At 42.8% G+C, this 21,584-nt stretch overlaps 1 protein-coding gene across 6 annotated transcripts; it reads left to right on the forward strand.

Annotated features, from left to right (window-relative positions):
- Positions 1–865: 865 nt before the first annotated feature.
- On the forward strand, positions 866–21,549 carry nfyc (nuclear transcription factor Y, gamma). 6 transcript variants are annotated; one of them, XM_082521662.1, is made up of 11 exons: positions 866–966; positions 11,630–11,736; positions 11,840–11,911; positions 13,628–13,741; positions 15,517–15,612; positions 16,656–16,832; positions 18,576–18,644; positions 19,072–19,230; positions 19,539–19,643; positions 19,786–19,845; positions 20,202–21,549. In XM_082521662.1, exons 2-11 carry the CDS (start codon positions 11,638–11,640, stop codon positions 20,319–20,321), a joined length of 1,071 nt encoding a protein of 356 aa, XP_082377788.1. In that variant the 5' UTR covers positions 866–966; positions 11,630–11,637; the 3' UTR covers positions 20,322–21,549. The 6 variants fall into 6 exon arrangements, with proteins under 6 accessions (XP_082377788.1, XP_082377792.1, XP_082377793.1 ...); XM_082521666.1 differs by having other exon boundaries at positions 11,843–11,911; XM_082521663.1 differs by lacking the exon at positions 866–966 and adding an exon at positions 3,926–4,030.
- Positions 21,550–21,584: the final 35 nt, after the last annotated feature.

Genomic DNA, 21,584 nt, shown 5'->3' on the forward strand with positions numbered 1-21,584 from the left:
ATTTTCAGTGAATTTATTTTGAATTAACTGAATTAATTTGCGATCATTTGAGCTTTGTGGTGCTTTATCATGCTGGCTGCAGCCATTAGAAGATGGGAACACTGGTTATAAAGGGAAGGGCTTTCATATTTATGCCAAATTCTGAACCTACCATCTGAATGTTGCAGCAGAAAGTGAGACTCTGAGGAAAACACTGACTGCTCTACAATCTTCTATTGCCCAATTTTGCTTAGCCTGGGCAAATTGTAGCCTCAGTTTCCTGTTCTTAGCTGACACAAGTGGCACCCAATGTGATCTTCTGCAGCTAAAGCTCATCTACTTCAAGGTTGGACTTATTGTGCATTAAGAAATACGCTGCTGCATAAATTGTGTTTAATGAGTGGTTATTTGAGTGACTGATGCCTTCCTCTAAGCTTGAAACAGTCTGTTCTCTGACCACTGACATCAACAAGGCATTTTCTCTCAGAGAACTCACTGGATATATGGATGAAGCTTGCACACAAGAATTTCACTCACATGTTCTGTACCAGTGTACCTGCACATGTGATGTGACAAAAGTGATTTGATTTGATATATTTATTTTTTTGGTTGACTGTGAAGATCTCAGTTGATCAGCAGTTTCTGAAATACTCAGACCAGCAGCCATGCCTCATTCAAAGTCAATGAAATCACCTTTTCCCCCATTCCGATGCTCATTTTGTGTATCTGTGTATATATAAAATGCATTTGTTGTTTTTTCCAAGTCACTTTGCTAATTTTACTATAAATGAGGACTACCTGAGCAATTAACTGTTTAGTGAATCAAATAATTAAAAAAAACTGACGCTGTTTCTCAGGGAACGTAACCTCTACGTCATCGCGTTGGACTCTTTCCGGTTCGAATAGCAGCCATCTTGTTTCCCCTTGCAGGCTAAATAAAATAAATAATACGCTGAGCTGGACTTCACTTCGAACCCGTTAAAGAAAGTGAGTAAGAAATTAAAATTCATTTATATGTGGAGTGTTTACATGAAAGTTGTCCGTGTTGGCTGGAGGTAGCGGTAATTACTTCGCTTCTTTTCATTTGCTGTTCTTGACCAATAGACGATTGTTTTGGAAGATGAACATAGGCGCCATTTCCCTCCCCGCTCTCTGAGGCGCTTATTGGTGGCCCGCTGAAAGGATCACGGACGCTCAGGAAACTGATGTTTTGTGTCCACCATTTTGGCTCATATCCGAGCGATTGTCAGACACACTGGCTATTTGCTCCTGACCCCGAATGGCGCCAGTTGCAGAACGAACTTAGCCCTAAAAACCTTGATTGGTGGAATCTAGTCCGAGGTTTGATTGGTCTGAAGGACAGATCCAAACGTTGTCTTTATTGGTTAGACTGTTTCTTCCTAGCATTGCAAACCTTTGCAAACTTTCATATGTTGGAAGACTCGCTGTCAGCTGGTAATTAAAATTACACACGCTGAGCTGTACAGCGCTCATCAGTCTGTATCCCCAGCAAGCTAACATTAACTCCACTAACGTTAGCATAAAGTCACCGTCGGCAGTGACCATCCTATTAGCTAGTATGCTGCATGTGTCTCCCTACGCCTACTCCGTTAAGCATTTCACAGTGGATACACAGCACTACAGTGCATCTCAGTATTTTGTAGTTTATTTAGCATCCTTTGTGTGACGAATATATACCGGCTTCCGTATGCTAGCGTTGAATATAGCATTGAATTCAGTGGCTCCTGTTAGCCTCTGTGTTAAACCCAAACACCTTATAATGTAGCGACTTTTTGAAGTCAAACTCCGTGCTAAATGCTGGGGTGTTAAACAGCAAAGCTGCTCTAGTCTTCGTGTGAATTCCCTGTGATGACTATATCATGCCTTTGTTTCCACTATTTAGTACTTTGGGGAAAAAATCTTCACACAGTGTTCAATTAATGAATACAAATGTATTTTCAACCATACTAACCAAACAAAGTCACACAACATGAAGCTTCACCAAGTTAATATTTAGTTTAGTTATGCTTTAAACCTAACAGACATTCACCCCATTCTCATTACGACCTGTGTGCAAAAAACAATAGTCTCTTTGTGTTCCCACGAAAATAAGAACTTAATAAAGAATATGAGAGTTTAATCAGCTCTTATCAGCGGGGCAAAAACGGTGTGCAGCTTAGTAAACTTTATCTCTCTAGAGAAGGTATGCATTACGTCATCATTTGTGTGTAGGTTTAATTGAGCAGTTGAGATCATATTTAAAAAGCCTGGGATATTAGAACACCTTAGACAGCATAAGTAAGCTGTGTGCAAGTCACCCAGCTTACCATGTCGTTTTGCAGGTGCTCATGTGTTTTTCCATGTTTGCAGGTGAATGCTTGGCCTGGCTACCCTCAGGGTAGCTGCTGTGTTTATGAAACCCAACGTCTACTTGGTGCATGTTTATCTCTAAACAGCGTCAGAGAAAGCAAACATGTTCCTGCTATGGGCAGTACAGGTCATGGGAAGGTCTCATTTCTGCGGTGACCTTGCCAGGTGTCATTACTGAGGCATTTTGGGTAGGCTGAATGCAGCTACAGAGAGCTGTTCGAGCATGGCAGCAGCAGTGGAGAGATTAGTCTTTGTGCAGCTCTGCTCTAATCATTAACTGGATGTCTGTAGTACCTGCTCTAGTCCCCATGCTCCTCACAAAAATAGTAAAGGGAACATTTAGCTTTGTTTCTCTTGAGTCTATCTTGTGCTCTCGCCCTCCCTCCACTTGTTCTACCCCTCCCATCCTGTAGCAACTCTCCTCTCTGTCCTTCTCCATCCTTCCGGTCCCCACTCCACCCCCACCACGGTTTTTCATTGATAGGGCAGTTTATTATCTCTCCAGACTTTTGTAGCTGGATGTGTTCCTCTCTACAGTCTGTATGTTTTTTTTTGTTTTTTTTAAATTAAAGCTTAACCTTTGGGCTGCACCGCCACTTGGTCGCATCTCAGCAGTTTATTTTAAGCTTTTAACAGGTTTGCCCATTAGAAGTAGAAGCATTCACATCGTAGGTGGTGCATTAAACATCATGAGTTGTGCACATGAGTACTAAAATCACTCTCTTGAGTTGCAAACTAAAGGTTTTTGTGTCGAAAGTATGCACATTTAAGCAATGGAGACTTAACAAGAAGGACATTGTGTGACATTGCTGACATGGTTTTTTTGATGACGTTACCATTGTGGAAGTTGCTGTGAGCACAGTTTTTGGGGTCAAGACAACATTGTCTTTGTTTATGGGTTTTCACCCATATCTCTTAATTCTTGTTTATCCACAAATAGGATGAGAGTCAAATGAACTCTTTCTCTTTTTTTTTCTTTTTTTTTTCTCTCTGCCTTCTTCCACAACTGCTATCTAGTCAGCTGATTGTTCCATTTTGTACAAAGGCTCTCCATTGATTTGTTTTGCACAGAATAGTTTATTGTGTGTATTTCATTGACACTGTGTAAGATGTCATGGGATTTATAGTGGTTGCATTAAGTTGCCTCAAAAAATGAGTTGAATGGAGTTCATGTAGCTAATTCATATTCTGAATAAATAATGCATGACCATGCATGTAGACATATTTGTTCCTCTGTTAGAATAATATTAAGAGTGACGTGATCTCATTGTTAGAGGTAGGCTGGCTGGAGGTTAGATGTTTTCATTGTGTACCTGTGACTGTGAGCAAGGATAACTGAGAATGCAAGGACAAAATGTGCATGTGTGTGGGTGTGCATGTAAGACCGTGCACAGGTATGAGACAGGGAGTCTGCTTAGTATGCTTTTGTACTTTAAATCATGTGGATGCAACATGCGGCATCAATTCTGGCACTTGGTTCAGCCAATAAGGGACCCGCCTAGCTGCCTGCATCACATTGCCATCAGCCTGTACAAGCAGAGCGCAGGCGGGGCTTAGGGAGACATTTAGTTTGACATTGTAAATAAGCAGAGAGCAGTTGTCAGAGAGCAGCCCGTGGAAGCTTTTTCATCCGTCCAGCAGCAGGAGAAGTAGAGACCGCTTGAGGACAGACAATGGCAAGGCAAGCCACAACCAGCACACCCTCACGCACTCCCTGCAGAGCTTTCCACAACTTTATCTGCTCTTTTCCATCTATACTCATGTCTACTCTCTCTTCCTCTTTTCTTTTCCCTGACCCCTATCCTGCAGCTCAAGGTAACTTAGAGCAGGAAGTTGGCTGTCGGTAAAAGGGGGTTGGGCAGAGGAAAGAGGAGGAGCAGGGGATTTGTCAGAGCTGATTGGTGTGTGTGGCTACCAATAGTGTGTGAGGACACAGTCGTCTCATTGGTTTCGAGTATCGGAGTGAGGTGGGAGCTGGCTGTGAGGCGGGGTTTGAGTATCATGTAGCATGCTAGATTGATTACTCTTGAATGTTAAAGGGGAAGGAGGCTAGAGATTTTTGTCTGTGAGTCGGGAGTGCCGCTGTACTGTTTGCCTGCTGTTGCTCTGTTGCCTGCCGCTGTGCTGGTCCTTCTATTCCTTCTCACCTTCTTCTCTGCACCAGGCCAGGGGTCACCTCAAAGACAAACACATGGGAGAGGAGGAGGAGGGTTAGGGAGCAGAAAAGGAGGAGAAAGAGAGAGAAGGTCAGCGAGTTGAGGGGAATTGGGCTGAAGAGAAACAGCAGAGACGGGGTTGTATGTCTAGGTTGGAAGAGGACATTGGGAGGCTGTTGAAGGAGACGGGGCAATGTGTAAAGGCAGAGTGGGAGAGAGAGAGAAAAGAGGGAGGGGTGGAAGAAGGGGGGGCTCGCTCTTCGCTCTGTGTCCGGGCTTAAAGCCTTTTTAAAGCCAGCCAGAGTGCCTTTTGTCTGTTGATACGATCAGGGGGACTGAAGGAAGTGAAGGAGCACGAGAGTTTTTCTGTCAACCTCTGTGCTGCCTCTGCTGCTGCTTTCAAGGAGACTTGGACAGGGCTATCTGTTTCTCTCTACTCTGCTGTGCTCCAGGTCGTTCACCATGAAGGGCACAGGGGTAAGTCTGACAGCTGAACACATACACAGCGAGAAGACCTTAAGTTGTCTTTGGTTTTTGGTTTTTTTTCAAAAAAAAAAGTCCACTTTTTGACGTTTCTCCATCACTCTGCAACGATGAGATGTCTGTCCTTTACAGCCATCCTCACCCCTCCCCCCCCATTTCCTCCCCCTCCCCTCACCTGTCCTGTAGTTCTCACCTTGGGAGATTGGTGTTGTGCAATTTGTGTATTTACGTGCATGGCTGTCATCTACGTCCTTCATTTGTCATTTCAGTGCTATATGGTTTTACAGAACGGTGTTCATAAAATAATATAGCTGTTTAGCATTATGTTTTCATCGTCGAATTTCACTTTGCATTATTGCTCTGTCTTTGGATGTCACTTGTTTTGACTTTGGACCAGTGTGCACACAAACACGCTTCACGTACTCAGTGCCCCGTTATCGACTGCATAGAAGTGCACGGCAGCCAGATACTGACTTTGTGCTTAGATGCACTCTGCTGTTTCGGTGGTGTCCTTGGGCCCTGTGGCCACAGAGTCTTGGGGTCGCTGGCCAAGACCCCACTTTTTCTCCTAATGTCCCAATTAACATTTTCATGGCAGATGGTGGCGCAGAGTTCAGCAGCAAAGAAGACATCCATGTTAAAAGAAGATTTGCTGTATATGTGGAGAGGATATCTCTGAGAGTTGTTGTCACTGTTGGCGTCAGTAGTCCCCAGGGGTGGAGGTGCAGCTGGTTGCAGTGACCTCAGGACCCCCCAGGCCCCTCACCATGACAGTGCCAGACACCCAGATGGGACAGCCTGTCAGCTTGTCAGCTTCAGGGGCAGAGGAGGCTAATAGTTTGATCTGATCTCTTCTGATGGAATCTGTGTAGGGTGCCTCTTCTCTCACTTTGCCTCTGACTCCGTGCCTCTCTCCTCCTTTTCTCCCTAATTGAAAGTTTCCATTGGTGCCTTTGACAAAACAAAGTCCCGTTGGGGAAAGAGCGAGCAAGCGAGGGAGATTGAGAGAGGGAGACTAAAAATAACTCTTAAGTTGAAGCCCTCGCTGCCAAATCCCAGGGTTGGCTGCGGTCTGCATGAGATTTGAATATCATTTGTACCCTACGCCAAACCATAGGCACACCAGGGGAGGAAAAAGTAAACAAAACACGCAAACCTCTTGCACATAGCTAGGCCTTTCCGCTCATCACTAAGGTGACCACAGCAACTGTAGGTTTACTCTTTTGTTCCCGCCCCCACTGTGCTCTTACATGTGTACACTTTCACTAAAGACAGTGTGTGTCGGCACCCAGGGGGAGTCGGCCGTATCCCAGCTTGTAATATGCAGGTGCCTTTAGCCCTGCCTACTTTGACGCCAGAGACTGGGCCTAGCATTGGATGAAGGTCATAGGAATGTGAGATTGACTCCTGCAGTCTCTCCAACCGCACCGAGAGGGAAACATGCAGAGGGAAGGAGAGGCCCAAGAAGAAGTGAAATTAAAAGCGGGATGCAGAGCACAGCTAGTATGTACATTATGTGGTGTTTTCATTAGGCTTCTTAGAAAGTACACCGCCTGAACCGCTAGGGTCACTTAAGTGCTGCAGTGAAAGTTGGAAAACCTGCTCTTTTCTATCCTCCCCCTCTCCCTCCCCTTCTCTCTTTCATCTCTCTCTCTCTCCCTCCCCCCTCTCTGGTTTCTCTCCTCTGTTGAATGACCTTGGGAGATCAGTGACTAGCACTTCCTGGAGTTGGCTTGAAGCAGAACCAAGGGCAAAGTTTACAGGGCCGTTGGGTCGGCTAGATCGGTCCGGCCATGCCAAAAGGATGTTACGCTGTAGGTCAAAGTGAGCATGTGTGTCATTAAAATCCTGTCTGTTCATATTTAATTGTACCACCATCTGTGAAACCACTGCGTGCATTTGAGTAGTTAATCTGTAATTCCTGGCTGCAAACTTCTTGTTTTTTGTTTTTTCCTGAGTAGATCATTTACCCTGTATGCTGTATCCTTGCCAGTTTATTTCTGACTGGTATTTGTGATCGGGTTCAGCACGGTTAGTGCTTTAATATTTGAGAATCTGTGGATACGCTCATTGGATTTATGACCACGATTTAACATCAGTGTTTGTTAGTGTGACGTTTGTTACTTAGGCTGTATTTGTTCCAACAGACTGAGTGCACTAAATCAGGATAAAGCTGTCTTATTAAACAGTCATCATTAAACATTGGTTAGGTTCTCAAATGTCCAAATGACATAGCTTGGTTTATGTGAGCACTATACTGAGTTTTCTGCTTAGTGATCTAGTTGAAATCTAGCAGATTTCAACCTTAGGTGACCTTCCTCCAGAAATGCCCACTCTGCATCACTGACAGTTTTGTGACAAAGCAGCATGTGGAAATTTAACTTCTTGCCTAAGACCTCTCAGTGGACCAGTGACTATCCAATAGCTGGTATTATATCTTAGGAAAAAAAATCTCACCTTTCTTCTTGGTGGTAACTAGTCTATGTGGGTATGTATTTACTCTTTGTCCAGGCTGACATGTGAAAGTGTGAAGGGTACAATGCAGAAGGTTACTCTGAGGTTATAATACGCACAGAAACTGAAAGTAATCTATTTCTTCTGTCAACTCAGTTGTCTTTATATGTGCAAAGATATGATAACCTTGGGAATTGAAAGGAGAGTTGTAAAGCAAGAAGTCACTCTTTAAAACTACAACTGCTGTAGTAGCTGTCATGCAGTTGTACACTAATCTGAAAAAATGGTGAGGCAGCGATAACTCTTTATATTCATATTTAATATTATTTTAAAAATGGTCAACCGGCTTTGAAGATTCAGTATAAATATATAAAGGTTCAGTATATGATTCACTTTATCTTAGCTTTACATTTGCTTACACGTGACGTGACAGAGAGATCTGAGATGAGCTGCCTGCTTCTTCATCATCCATGGCGGTGATAGCGATACTGAAACACCTCAGTGAAAAGTTCACTCGGTAGCCTCGAGTGGGGCTTCAGGTCCTCCCACACTGCCTCGACTTGTTCACTTTCAAATATGCTCCTCAGAATTGGGCTCAGTTTACACAGATTGTCAGGTCATTAAGAGGGCAATTAAAAGCAGAACATTTCACTTTAACTAGAAGCCAGTTAATTAATTCCAACTCTGTTATCTCGCACATTGTCACTGTGCAGAAAGAAGCATGTTACTTCTTCTTTTCTCGTTCACTTATCTTTAAAAAAAGAAAAAAACAAAAACGGATCAGCCAAGCGATACGATCTCCTTGTTTCCAGTTTGCTGCATTTCTGCCTGCCATCAAGCCGGGGTCCTATCGGGTTTATTTGGACAGGAATTGAAAGCTCATGTAAAGCGGTGTGATGTCAGAGTTCGAGCGAGACGCCAGTGCTGCTGTGAATGGCCACTTAATGTGACGTGCCAGAAAGAGTGGGGAGGGAGGTGAGGATGAGATAGAGATGCAGGGCCCGGCTGGCAGAACAGCATTAGCGCTGATTCAGCTGCTGGAAGCCGAGCAGTGTTGACTTTCTCAAAGAGATCAGGTGAAAGTAAGACAAGACAGAAAATGCAAGAAAAGCATACTCGTGAGTGATAAAGGGAGAAGGGAAGCGCTAGGAGAAGAGACTGTAGAGCTGCTGAAGGAGGAAGAGCAAGTTGCTGTGTTGGAACGAAGTCGACGAGGTCGAGACGTTTGTCCTCAAAGATGCACACATAGAAAAGAGCTGAAGGAAACCCAACACCAGCGATTCTGTCTCGATGACCTGATGAAGGACAACAGAGCTGCAGGGAAGAGGAGAAGAGAGAAGCACAGCAGAGAACAACACCATGTACCCTAATATAGCAACAGCAGCAGATTAGAACAACACAGCAGGAATGAGCTTGTCAATTTCATTGCGTGATTCAACAGAATAATTTGGAATTTTTAGCAATAGCGAGTCTGCTTCAAAGCAAACACAAGCACAACATTTACAGAGACTTTATCTTGAGTGACTGATAACGCTCCCCATAAGTAGTAAGAAGTGAACTGGACTAGCAAGAAAATTCCATTTAAGTAGCGCTTTAAAGCTTGCTGAACTGAAATATGGAGGTAAATGGTGCTTATCCCTTCAGATAAAATAAGCCGTCTTGACTTTGCATCAATCTCCAGACCTTTTTCGTGTCTTACAGTGTTGACATTTATTAGCTTTTGAGGAGATTCAACATTTTTTTTTTCGTGCAGAGGATAGCCCCATTCACTGTGTTTATTTGACAAGGGTAGGCCCAGACCATAGAAGGTGTTGCACAAAGTCAGCGGAATCGGCTCCCACGCAAACTTTCCGTTGATGCAAAGCATTGGGCAATTTGGTTATGCAGTTATATACTCGGTAGAATATGCTACCAAGCTGGAGGAGCAATGCTCAAGGGCATGTTGACACTTAGCCTTCTCTTCTCTCTCGCTTATATTGTTCTGTTGCTTCTTTCCTCTCTCACGCTTTAGCATGCCTCTCCTCACATATGCTTTCTCATTTCTTCTCACATAGCGACTTCCCCTGCACCTCCCCTCCCTCTTTTTGCCGCTGTGGTTAATGTAGTTGCGTATATTTACATTGAAGGTCACAGGGTCAGAAAGAGGTAGTTGGGGGTTTGTGTGTGGTTTGATATTAGCACACTCCTCTAACAGCTTTAGTTTATGAGAAGTGAGGTGTATAAGGGCGCAGGAGGAGGAACTTGGGAGGTTTATGTGTTTTATAGTTGCCGTTTTATAACTGATAGGGCTTCTGTAATCCTAAGCCTAATTATTTGTTTCTCATCGTCTTATTTTGCCCCAGTTTGAACCACATAGTCTCACATATAATGCACATTCATTGATACCAAATTGTTTTGTTTACAAGATGATGTGTTATGTGGATGATGCTTATTTTGTTCATCCCGTCTTTGGGTTCATTTTGTTGCAAGGTACTTGGAGGCAGCAAAAGAACTGGCAGAGGTCAGTCCACCTGTCTTATGTGGGAAGAATGGAGGAATAAAAAAAACTACAATTCCCATCAGTCATTCCTGCCCTGTGGGATGCTGGGATTGTTCTGGAGACTGCAGGTTTTCAATCAACCTTGAAATGCAACTGGACACTGGAGCGTCAGACAGGGAAGGAGAGACACTGTCAAGGTCAATCACTAGCCTGGCATGCCATAGCTACAAGCGGCCTGATTGATTTATATAAAGCCCCCTCTCCCCCCTCTCTCACCCGGCATTCTGTCTTATTGATTTAGGCTACTGTCTGTCGAAAACTGAACAACAGAACAGGATGCAGCAGTGCTTCTTCTATATTATTCTACTGATGCAACTTGCAGGAGAGTCAATCTTTCCTGTCAAAAATCAATCAGGTAACGAGCCTGCATGCAGAATCAGTCGTTCATTGGTTTAAAATATTTATAACTGCACTTAAGCGCTGCAGTTAAAAGAGCTGATGTGGCCCCAAAGTCAAACAGTCCCTTACAACAAAGCTGTGACTGAACCTAGAGGGAGAGACACTGGATGGCGTGTTTGAAAGGCTGTTTCTTGTAATGTATTGGTCTGTCAGCTGAACCAGACATGGAACTATTCATGCTTGTTGGCCCAGGGTGAGAAAAGAAAAAGAAGCCCCCCCCCCCCCCCCCCCCCCCCTTCATTCTTCTAACATTTTCTTTATAGTGACATATCTCCTTTTCTACCACTCTGTGTCTCCCTTTTTCTGTCTTGTTTGACCCACATTGCTGGTTTGCATAGCAGTGTCGCTGTGGCCCTGTCTGTCTCTTACTTCCCCCAAAGTATCTGTCTAAAGCCTTTGGCACTTTGTCTTATCGCTGGATTAATGCTGAACTGGACAAGGCACTAGCCCTCCCACAGCAACACACACAAACACATCCGGTCTCTCTTGAGTAGCTTTACACACTCATCTCTTGTTCTGTACCTTCACGTTTCTCCGTCTTCTCCCTCCTGCTCAATCTTTTCATCGAGGTACGGAGAAAAGGGGGAGAGTGAGGTGGAACAATCAGGGCACTTGAAGCTCTACATGCTCAGACAGGCCGGCTAATATTCCTCCAGCAGATTCCTGGCATGCCATAGTAACCTGCTGGATCCTCTTTCAACCGTTGGATCCTCTGTAGGAGCTCTGGCTGTGTTAGCAGTAATTTATTTCAGTTTATTTGGATGGTTTGTATCTCTGCGTGTCTTCACAATTTGTCAGTTTGCAATTAGGTTGTTTCTTTATGGCACACTCTTGCATCTGTTGCTTCAACACTGTTCACTTGCGGGCTCACCAAAAGCAGTTGACTTGCACATGATGTGCGTGTTTGTAGAGGAGCTGCAGCTATGTGCCAAAGGTGAGGGACCCATTCATAATCGTGGAGTGCGCAGCCAGTCTATTGGTGGGTTCTTAGGCTTGTCAACATCCCACAGGGACAATAATAGAAGCCTGCCGGGGTTCTATTTTCAATTTCACTGTATTATAATTACAGACTTTGATAGGATATGTGGTTCTGACACACAGGAAGAGCTCTGTGCAGTAAGGCCTTGTTTTGCAATGGTATTACATTCTTGATCTGTCTCCGAATCTCCATATCGCTTGTTTTTTGCTTTGAAATGATCGATCATTTTCTTGTATCCATCATCTTCTTTCTCTTCTTCTCTTTGAGCAGATTAGAAGATGTCTGGAGATGGTTTTGGAGCCACGGGCAGCGATGCCCAGCAAACACTGCAGTCCTTCTGGCCTCGTGTCATGGAGGAGATCAGGAACTTGACTGTGGTACGTAACACTCATGCAAACAGACAAATAATGCAGAAAAAAAGGAAAAAGTTGCAGTTTCAGCTTTATTCTGTACTTAACTGTATCAATCTGTTGTCCTCAGAAGGATTTCCGTGTGCAGGAGTTGCCTTTAGCCCGAATCAAGAAAATCATGAAGTTGGATGAGGATGTGAAGGTAAGAGGAGAACCTGAATAATGAAACTGAGAGAGAGGGTGTGTATTAAAAAGAACTAGATATCTTTATTACTATGCCTTTCACGAAGGGTGTGCCATACTTGTTTTAAAGAACATGCTATCAAAAGTGGGAAACATGTAGCTTAATCCTAGGCCCCCCAAATAAAAAAAAAAAAAAAAAAAGTATCTTGTGAGGTGATACTCCACTTCCCTGCAGATATATTTTCTCGTGGTGTTTTTTGACAGACGTGCAATAAAGAGCTCTGTCCAGCGCGTTGGGTCAAAACGTTCCATAGCTGGTGATTTGGGTTGTGTCTGGTAACTGTGAAGTTACATAATATATAATTCACATACCAGACCACACGGTGACCTGTCATGATCCATCTATATGGAAGAAACTACTCCAGTCCCCTGGGACAGGACAAATTATGGCAAAATGTAGTTCTGTTGTTTTCGTTTAATTGGTTGCCCCTTTGATATTTCTAGTTTAACTTTATTTTCTGACAAAAACGTATTGCTGTGTTGGAAATTGTTGATTCATTTGAAGCTTGGTTCTTATCAAGTTGTTGGTCTGTGGCTTTTTGTGCTCAGACCACTCAATAAATGGACTCAAAGATGCAATTATTATTTCATAATTAAAGATAATTTTTCAATTAAAAAGTTGTATCAACTCTTTGCATTCAGCAGCCACTGGTGATAGTAGCTCTTTTTTTTTTTTTTTTTTTTTTAATCAAATGGGTTTACGTTAAAACATTATCGATGCGTGAAGGAATAATTGGGCATCATTTTGTGACATTGCAAGACCTGCAGTGTAGCAAGTAGCTAATTAATGTGATTTTATGTAGAAAGCTGCTAATGCAGACATTTGTAGCAGTGAACTGCTTTTTGGTTTTAAGATTTCTCTTTTTCCACTTGTGGAATTTTTAAAATATAACCCACTTTGCTGGGAATTGCACTTCATGTTAATGGCTAAAATGAACCAGAAGAATATCACAAGTTATTACAGATAAAAGCATTGATTTGGGCCATATTGTAATACCACTGCTACATTTGAAGATCTGCTCAGGTTAACGTGGCTTTTTTTCTTTTTTTTTGATGTGACAGAAGGAACCACTCCACCAGGCAGTTACGAGTCATGGAGGAGTGGTTCCCCCCCCCATTACACCTGATTGTCAGTCAGAATTGTTCATAGCCTCTAAAAAGAAAGCCTCTGCTCTGTGTTTGTGTGTGGCTTGAGTATGTCGTGTCAAGAATGCTATCCCCTTAGTTAAGCAGCAGCTTACAGCGGTAAAGAGATCAGGAGATCACTAACATATCCGAAGGAAAGACTCTTCTGTCAGTCCTGACACAGCACCTTGCACAGATGCAGTGCAAGCATGTGTGAGTGTTATAGCGTCAGTACAACTGTTCATTTAAGCATTGCTTTTATGAACATATAAGAAATACATTTTTATGGGAATTGATTTTAGAGTTCAGTGCTTATGAGCAGAAAGAAATAGATTAAAAGTACCCACTCAACTCTGCGTAAGCATCTATGCTAGTAACTACGCAGTCTTTATTTAACAAGTGAATGTATCTGTTGGTTATTTTTGCAGCAGCTGTGACTTTGATGTGGCCGGCTGTGACTGAGGTCCTGAGCGATTCGTGTAATTGCTGATGTTTGATTGATGGACTGTGGGTGTGTTTAACCAGGTGTAACACTATCTCTACTGTACAGATGATCAGCGCAGAAGCTCCGGTCCTGTTTGCCAAAGCAGCTCAGATCTTCATCACAGAGCTCACCCTCAGGGCGTGGATCCACACCGAGGACAACAAGCGACGCACACTACAGGTTATAGACATTTCTTTTTCTTTATATTTAAACTCCTCCATATGACATGCTTTTTTGTAATCCTTAGCAAATCCTACTTTAAGTGGATTGGACCTCCCGATACACACACAGCCCCAGTTGTAATACCCACACTCTGACATCAATTGGCTATCTTTTTGGTTTCGTGCTTCTTATTCACTAAGTGCCAGTGTCAGTGTGCATGTACAAGCAGAGACCCCATACCAGCATCCCCTTGAGGACGGTCTCTCTGTTAAGTTCCTTCTCCCTCCATTCACTTTAAAAGCAAATCCAGGCGGGTGCCGGTGACCCACTTTTCCCCTGGTGCCTTTTAGCATCCTCTGCTGTACCAGAGCTGAATAAAGGTGAGGCCTGGAAAGATACGGATGAAAAAGGAATCGGAGAACATGAAAGCACTGACGGAAGCGGTTGAGAAGAATCAGTCTGGAATATGTCTCACCTGCATGTCAAGTAGAGAAAAACTGTGGAGCAGAACATGAAAGCCCTTAAGTCCACTTTATCCATTCACATACCTCTGAGAGATTAGCAGTCCATGGATATGTTTGTGTATGCCAACGCAGGTAGAGAGAGGAGAAAATCTATCTTATCACAGTTTGTCTTGTGCTGAAGGCCTGCTTTGGAAGTACACTTGTTTTGCTGTTAATATAGCTCTGTCCCAAATGGTAGTTCTATGTTTTTTATTGGTCAAGAAACTGTTTTTTAGAGCTCTGCAGTGCACACTTTAAAATAGAAACTTCATCTACTGTGACTGTGCACACGTTAATTGCCTTGTACACTACAGATGACGCATTAGTTGCATGTGATGCTTCACTTCATGAATACAGGATTTTTTTTTTCATTTCCCTAAGTGAGGGAAAGTGGTGCCCTCCATTTCCACACGCATACACATGTAGAGCCTGATCCTTTTGTGAAGAGGGCACGCCAATTGGGGTCACCATAGCAACGCTCATCAATAGAACAAGTGTGGATGTGACCTGATGTTACCAGATATTAATCAAGGTACTAAATATAGCCTCTAGTGAAGGGGAGGGTCACAATGGAGGGGGGTGGGGGGTCCTGACAGCCAATATCCTGTGGAAAATTCCACAGAGGCAGCACACTGGTGTGGATATAGGAAGGGGTATAGAAGCAGAGAATGTGCTCATGAGGGCAGGAAAATGTCATTCGTCCTCATTTACACTTATCTCACACACAGATGTGCGTTTCTCACTGTGGTCCTCTGGTGGTGGGTTTATTATTCCGTTTGCCTTTAGTAATGTTTTGTTTGGAGACAGTGTTATTTGAATCGCACAATAAATTATCAATCTGATCTGCTAGAAGTCAAAACTTGTGTAGAACAAAGACGTTTATGGGTAGATCAGCATGTTTTGGCTTGGGTGCCCTAGAGGTCGATTTGCATGTGGATAAATGTGTTACGGTGTTTTTGGTTCCCTGCTTAATACCTTTTTATATGATAACACTCATGAAGATGTGTTGGTCTAGAAACACAGTCCTTTTGTATACTGCATGTGTTGCTAGAGTTTTGAGCTGACTAACTGATTAAGCTCTAAACATATCCTTTAAATTCAAATATTAAAGCAAACACCCATCTAAGTACTACTAGGAACTGTATACAAATCTCCCTTGTCTGGTTGTTTTGGGAGTGATGACCTCAGACCTAGAGGCATGTTTATAAATAGGTGGCTGTGCATATAGAATTGGCATACTAAAGCGCTGACCTCTTTGCTTGACTTTCTCTTTATATTTTATATTCACAGAGGAATGACATTGCCATGGCAATAACAAAGTTCGACCAGTTTGACTTCCTGATTGACATCGTGCCCCGGGACGACCTGAAGCCCCCCAAACGACAGGTAGGAAAGCGGCCTCATTATAGTATTTATTACCTACACTGTGACAGGGAAACAGCTGGTATCTCATTAAAGTTACCACAGGATAAAGAGCTGATGATTTGGGTATTCATCTCAGGTACTTTCCATTGTTGGCAACCTGGAGGTGCTGTAAACATCCTTGACTGGAAGCTGAGGTTTTGACAGCGAGGGCTTTCAGTCGGATGTTTGCAGCGTCTTATTGCCTCAGACCGCCAACAGTAACCTCAGTGATTAAACTAGTTTGTGGAAGCTGGTACCATACAGTGTCTGCTATAACAAAGTGTTAAAACCATGGCTCCGGTCAGGACATGACTCAATGAAGATGCTGAAAGAAAACTGCTTAAAATGTTATGGCAGGCGATTAATGGCCAATATCAGTTACATTAAATTGATGTATAAGGAACTTTCAAAGGTGGAAGAGTGAGATATTTAAATTTGCTGTCACGTAGACTGTCTCCAGACATGTAAACATCCTACACTCTCAGCTGTGTTGTCATGGAGCTGGGAGAGGGGTGTTTACGCTTCTGGTGATGGAGAAACCTCATCCAGACGAAGCCTGCTCATTAGTGAATTACAAAACAAAATGATATGGGTCGGTGTTTATGGACAGTTTATTGGGTTTTAAGTTTAACACCTGTATACCAGCTCAGCATTTAAGGTGCTGAACTGCCCTGATTTATCTGACAACCCTGATGTTACATTTCTGTTGCTGGACCAGGGAAAGCATGCCAGCGGTTATCACATTATTAAGTTTCATTCGATTTGTAAGTTACCCCTTTAGCATTACAGGTTGTAATACTGAAATTTTAAGGCTGATTAGCACCAACACATCACCTCAGCATGCCTCCGGACTTGCATTGCATGTTATCAACCAGTATGGATGGATCTTGTACCCAGATTACGTTACTCTTCCCCAGTCACATCCCATCAGTTATTTATCAGACTCGGTCTACCGTTACACCGGTAAAAATAATTCATGGAGATGCAACGGACTGATAGGCGTCCAATGTGTGTATATTTCTCAGGAGGAGATGCGTCAGTCTGTTGCTCCAGCAGAGCCAGTGCAGTACTACTTCACCTTGGCCCAGCAGCCCGGAGCCGTGCAGGTGCAGGGCGCACAGCAGGGCCAGCAACCTGCTGCGCAGACAGCGGCGACCATCCAGCCCGGACAGATCATCATCGCACAGCCGCAACAGGGACAGGTACGGTTAGCAATGTGCTTTGTAGTGCACGTCGCAAGGAAACACTCAAAGTGAAACCACCTGCAAAAACTAATTCTGCAAAATCCCCGTTAGACTCATGTATGGTACTTTAGAGGGGGAAAAAAATTGGTTTCATTGTGTGCTGGAGTAACACCTGAAAGATGACCTCTTTCTAGAAGTCCTCTTCCTAGAAGTCCTAGGAGTCTCATATTTCTTGGATTGACTCACTGGATTTATTGATATTATTCGTAGCTAACATGTAGGAGCTGACCACTCTCCTGCCAGCAGGATTAATACGGCATCGAAACACACCCAGCAAATCCAGCTTTACACATACATGGACACCTTGCACACAGGGAACAGAACGTTCCCTGATCTCTTATTTACTCAACTTTAAATACGTCTTATTAAGTAATTTACACAGTTACTGTAATATTGAGTCCAAAATAGAGGCGTTGTATAGCAGCATATCATATTAGTGAGAGAGGGGTATATTCTGCCCTAGAAACTTGTCCTCAACTTCATAAATACTTCCTGTTTGAGCTAAAAGACAGGAGAAACTGTGAATCAATAACCTCTTAATGGAACAACATCCCCATTTATATACAAACAAATACACACACAGTCCTAGGATGAGGTTTTTCTCCTGAGGGTTCTGCATTTTCACCACCCATCGAGATAACAAGCACACATATGTAGGGGCACCATTCAGTTCATCTCTCTAATTATTTCATTCCTGCTACTTTTTCTGCTGAGCACTCCTCCTCTCCAGTTTGCACTCTGCATGTCATGTAGCCTTGCTGCTGGGCTGGTGTGATGCTTCATGCTGCTTCAGCACACTGCCTGTAGCTGAGCTGTCATACTTGTTTAGACCTGGTGTGATTCACACTCCTGCTCCTGCTGCAGTCCCAAGCCACACTTTGACATTAACCTTATGTAAACGCAATCTTTGACTGTTTACAAGGTGGCACTTCAAAAAGGTGAGATTTTAACTCAGTTTTAAATTAAAATCTGTGAAATTTTGAAGCTTTGCAACATTTCTCTGATTGTTTTTATCCACTTAGTAATGTCAGGACTAAAGGTTACGTAGTTGTCTATTCAAATGACATAATTCCCATGTGAAAGACGGAGCTGATTGGATTACTTCTAACTCATCAGACAGATGTCATGTTTGGTACAACAGATTTGGAGTGCGCATTAAGGTGTTAGCAGTAGTCCTGCAGGATGAAGAAGTATAAGTCAGTGCAGAGATTAAAATGAGGCGAGTTCCCATTTCACATCCTTTATTTGTGCGTCTGTGTGTGGCGCTTTCAGCGTCACTGTCAGTGCTGTACCGATTCTGTCACTTTTCTCTCAGGCCAACAACCCTCAACAACTTAAAATCTGCAGTTGGCCTTTGTTGAGCTTCTGTAAATGCAACTGTGATGTATTTTATACATTTTTAACTACCTGTTCAGTTACCACCATGTTTTCTTTTTGTGTTTTTTTTTTTTAACAATTTAATTTTTATCATTTCACATCATCCTTTTTATCAACCTCCTCCCGTTTTACTTGCATATTTCATAAACATGCTCGTAAATGTCATCAACTGCCTATATGCCACTGTTTGCTGCTCCTACATTTCAATCTTTCTCTGCATACGTGCCAGTTCCGCTTACGTTTTTGTGTTGAGTTTGTGCACTCGCTGCTTTCTCACTATGTGTCTTTCTCTCATTTTCCCATTTCTTTTCTGTCGGCCATCAGATGTTGCAAGGTGCCACCATGCAGCAGTTACAGCAGGTGCAGGTGCAATCACAGGGCACGCCCATCACGGTAAACACACATGCTTTCATATGTTTGCTAACCACACACAGAGAAAGAGGCCACTGCTTTGTGCCACAGCCTCTTAGGTGATGGCCGCCTACAAACTCTGTCCTGCTCAGGTGACTGAGGTCTTTAGGGGTGATTGTCACATGATCCTAACAAACATCACCTGCAGACAAAACAGAGAGAGAGGACGAACCTGCGTTTTCACGTTATGTCCCTGAATCTTATTGTGCCTGCTTAATAAGCCTACTCGCAGACTTAAAATTTAAGGATACCTAGGCTTCCAACTCTTGGTTTAAGATTTATTGTACTCCAGAAAAGATAATGATTTACTGCTTCCTTGCTTAACTACATGCTTCTGCTACGTAAACAACCGGTGTCGTCTGTTTGTTTATCTGTGTTTTCTTCTCTTTTCTGCTCTTGTCTGCTTTAGAGTGCGCCTGTCGCCATGCAGGTGGGTGAAGGCCAGCAGGTGCAGATTGTCCAGGCTGCCACAGCCCAGGGTCAGGCTCAGACAGCTCAAGCCCAAGGCCAGACCATGCAGGTCATGCAGCAGATCATCACCAACACTGGAGAGATCCAGCAAATCCCAGTAAGAAATGACAGGATGGAAAAGGAAATTATCAGTTTTGTTTTTTTTTTAAAGAGAGATGATGGACAGTGTAATGTGTTTGCTGCATGATGTTGTTTGATATTGTGGTGCAAGACAAACATGTGAATTTAACATCCATCAGTATTTGATGTGAGCTGTTAAGTTCGAAAAGGTTAAAAATTCACTAGAGGAACGTTAAGGTTTGTCATTCCTGTAGTCCAGAGCAGGAAAATGGCTGTGACCTCTCTGCTCAAATGACCTTTTCTCTAAACCAAACTTTGTCTCCCCCTTGTGTCGGTTGGCTGTAGGTACAACTAAATACGGGACAGCTGCAATACATCCGCCTAGCCCAGCCCGTCTCTGGAGCACAAGTGGTCCAGGGGCAGATTCAGACTCTTGCAAACACCCAGCAGGTAACCCTACAACAGCAAGAAATCCAGCTGATGTCCAAGCACTTAGCTGTAATAAACTATGACTGGATGTGTTTACACTTGTCAGTTATGGTATGAAGCTGCTTGTGAATCCCAGTGAGTGAATAACTTGCTCTCTCTTTAGATCACACAGACAGAAGTACAACAAGGACAGCAGCAATTCGGCCAGTTTACTGATGGCCAGGTAACACATGCAACAAATAAATACAATTTTGAAATTTTAGTGTTTTATTTGTTTTCAGGTGACAAATGGCACATTGTTCTTATTTACGCTTTTCTATCTTTCTTGGATTGTCTCATTTTAACTACTTAAACAACTGGCTGATAACCAGTGGACATTTGCACTTCTAAATCCTGTTAATTCAAACAGTAGAGGGAATTGTTATCAGAAGATCATAAATTAAATGTCTTATTGAGCATTTTTAATGTCATCTTGTAACAATGAAAGGTGTGTAATCCACTAAGATCTAATAAAAAAAGCTCACAGAAAACTGAACACACGCAACCTTAAACCTCGCCATCTTTCCTCCTTTTTCTCAGCAATTGTATCAGATACAGCAGGTGACAATGCCAGCAGGACAGGAGCTGACCCAGCCAATGTTCATCCAGTCTACCAACCAGACAACTGACACACAGGTCACGCAGGTCAGCACTGAATGAGCCCTGCCAGGAGACTTTCTCCTCTCACACATACAGCACGCACACCAGCCCACGCGATGCAGACGGATGCCATCAACTTTGACAAAAAGGACTCTCAATAATTCATTTTAAGCACGGCTCATTGCAACGAGGGACCTGAAATCTTGTAACACTCATGTTTTGTAATAAATTTACTACACTGGATCAAAAACCAAAGGGACGCTGATTGACTCTTTCACAATCATACGTTATGATCATCCAATCTTGTGCTTGTGTCACCCTTATTGAATGGATGACTTTACGTTGTGCAGCCACTTCCACAGTCACTGACAACAGACTAAATTTATTTTTCTTCCCGTCATTTCCAACCTTTTACAGATTTTTAGACTATAAAGTGTTGATTCACACCTTGCTCTTCATTTGGAAATGAATTTGGAAAATGTCCGTCTTTGTCTACAGAAGCTGCTCTAGGTTTAGGGTAGCCATGGGAAGTTTTTATTTTTTTTTTATTTTTTTATTTTTATTATTATTATTATTTTTTATTATCATTATTAAAAAAAACCCACCTTACTCATTGTTTGTCATGTAGTTGGATAAAACTAAACCATATACCTCAGATATCACTTTATACACCAAGTCAATCTAAGGGATAGTGAAGAGGTTGAGGTTTAAGGATATTTTCATGTAGTTTGTTGTGTTTTCCATAATGATGATGACGCATGACTTTACGTTGTAAGGGCTTCAAACTGTACAGGCTATTTGTGAATGTGATGTTTGCGATGGAAGCACACGCACATTCATCCTTACTCTTCTGATTATTTCCCCCCCCATCCCTTTGTCCTTAGAGTGGGGAAACTTTTTTCTGCCTCTATGCAGTTTCACACAGCCCTCTCGGCTTGGGTGGTTTTCGAGTCTCGAGTCTTGTGCCCCGGTTTGAGTCTCATGTACAAACACATGACTCCGTCTGGAGGGGGAAAAGCACCCTTTTTATAGAACTCTCCTTGTTTTCAATGAGTGTTTTTCTTTTGGCTTAAAATGATGTTTGGCCCGATATATTGCCCATTATTTTTTTATTTTTTTTGTACAGTAATGAGTATTATCAATGTTATTATTATTGTTGTTTTTGCATGTAGTTCAAACTGCCAGCATGACATGCAATAGATAGGTACAATTTTATTTTTGATGTTCCTGTTTTTTTTGTAAACAAACTTTGTGACGACAAAAAAAATTAAAAGCCATACCTTCTCAACTTGGTCTGTTTGGTTATCTTTGAGTTTGTGTTAT

This window comes from Aulonocara stuartgranti (genome assembly GCF_965226115.1).
Source record: "Aulonocara stuartgranti genome assembly, chromosome: 22".
Classification (NCBI taxonomy): Eukaryota; Metazoa; Chordata; class Actinopteri; order Cichliformes; family Cichlidae; genus Aulonocara; species Aulonocara stuartgranti.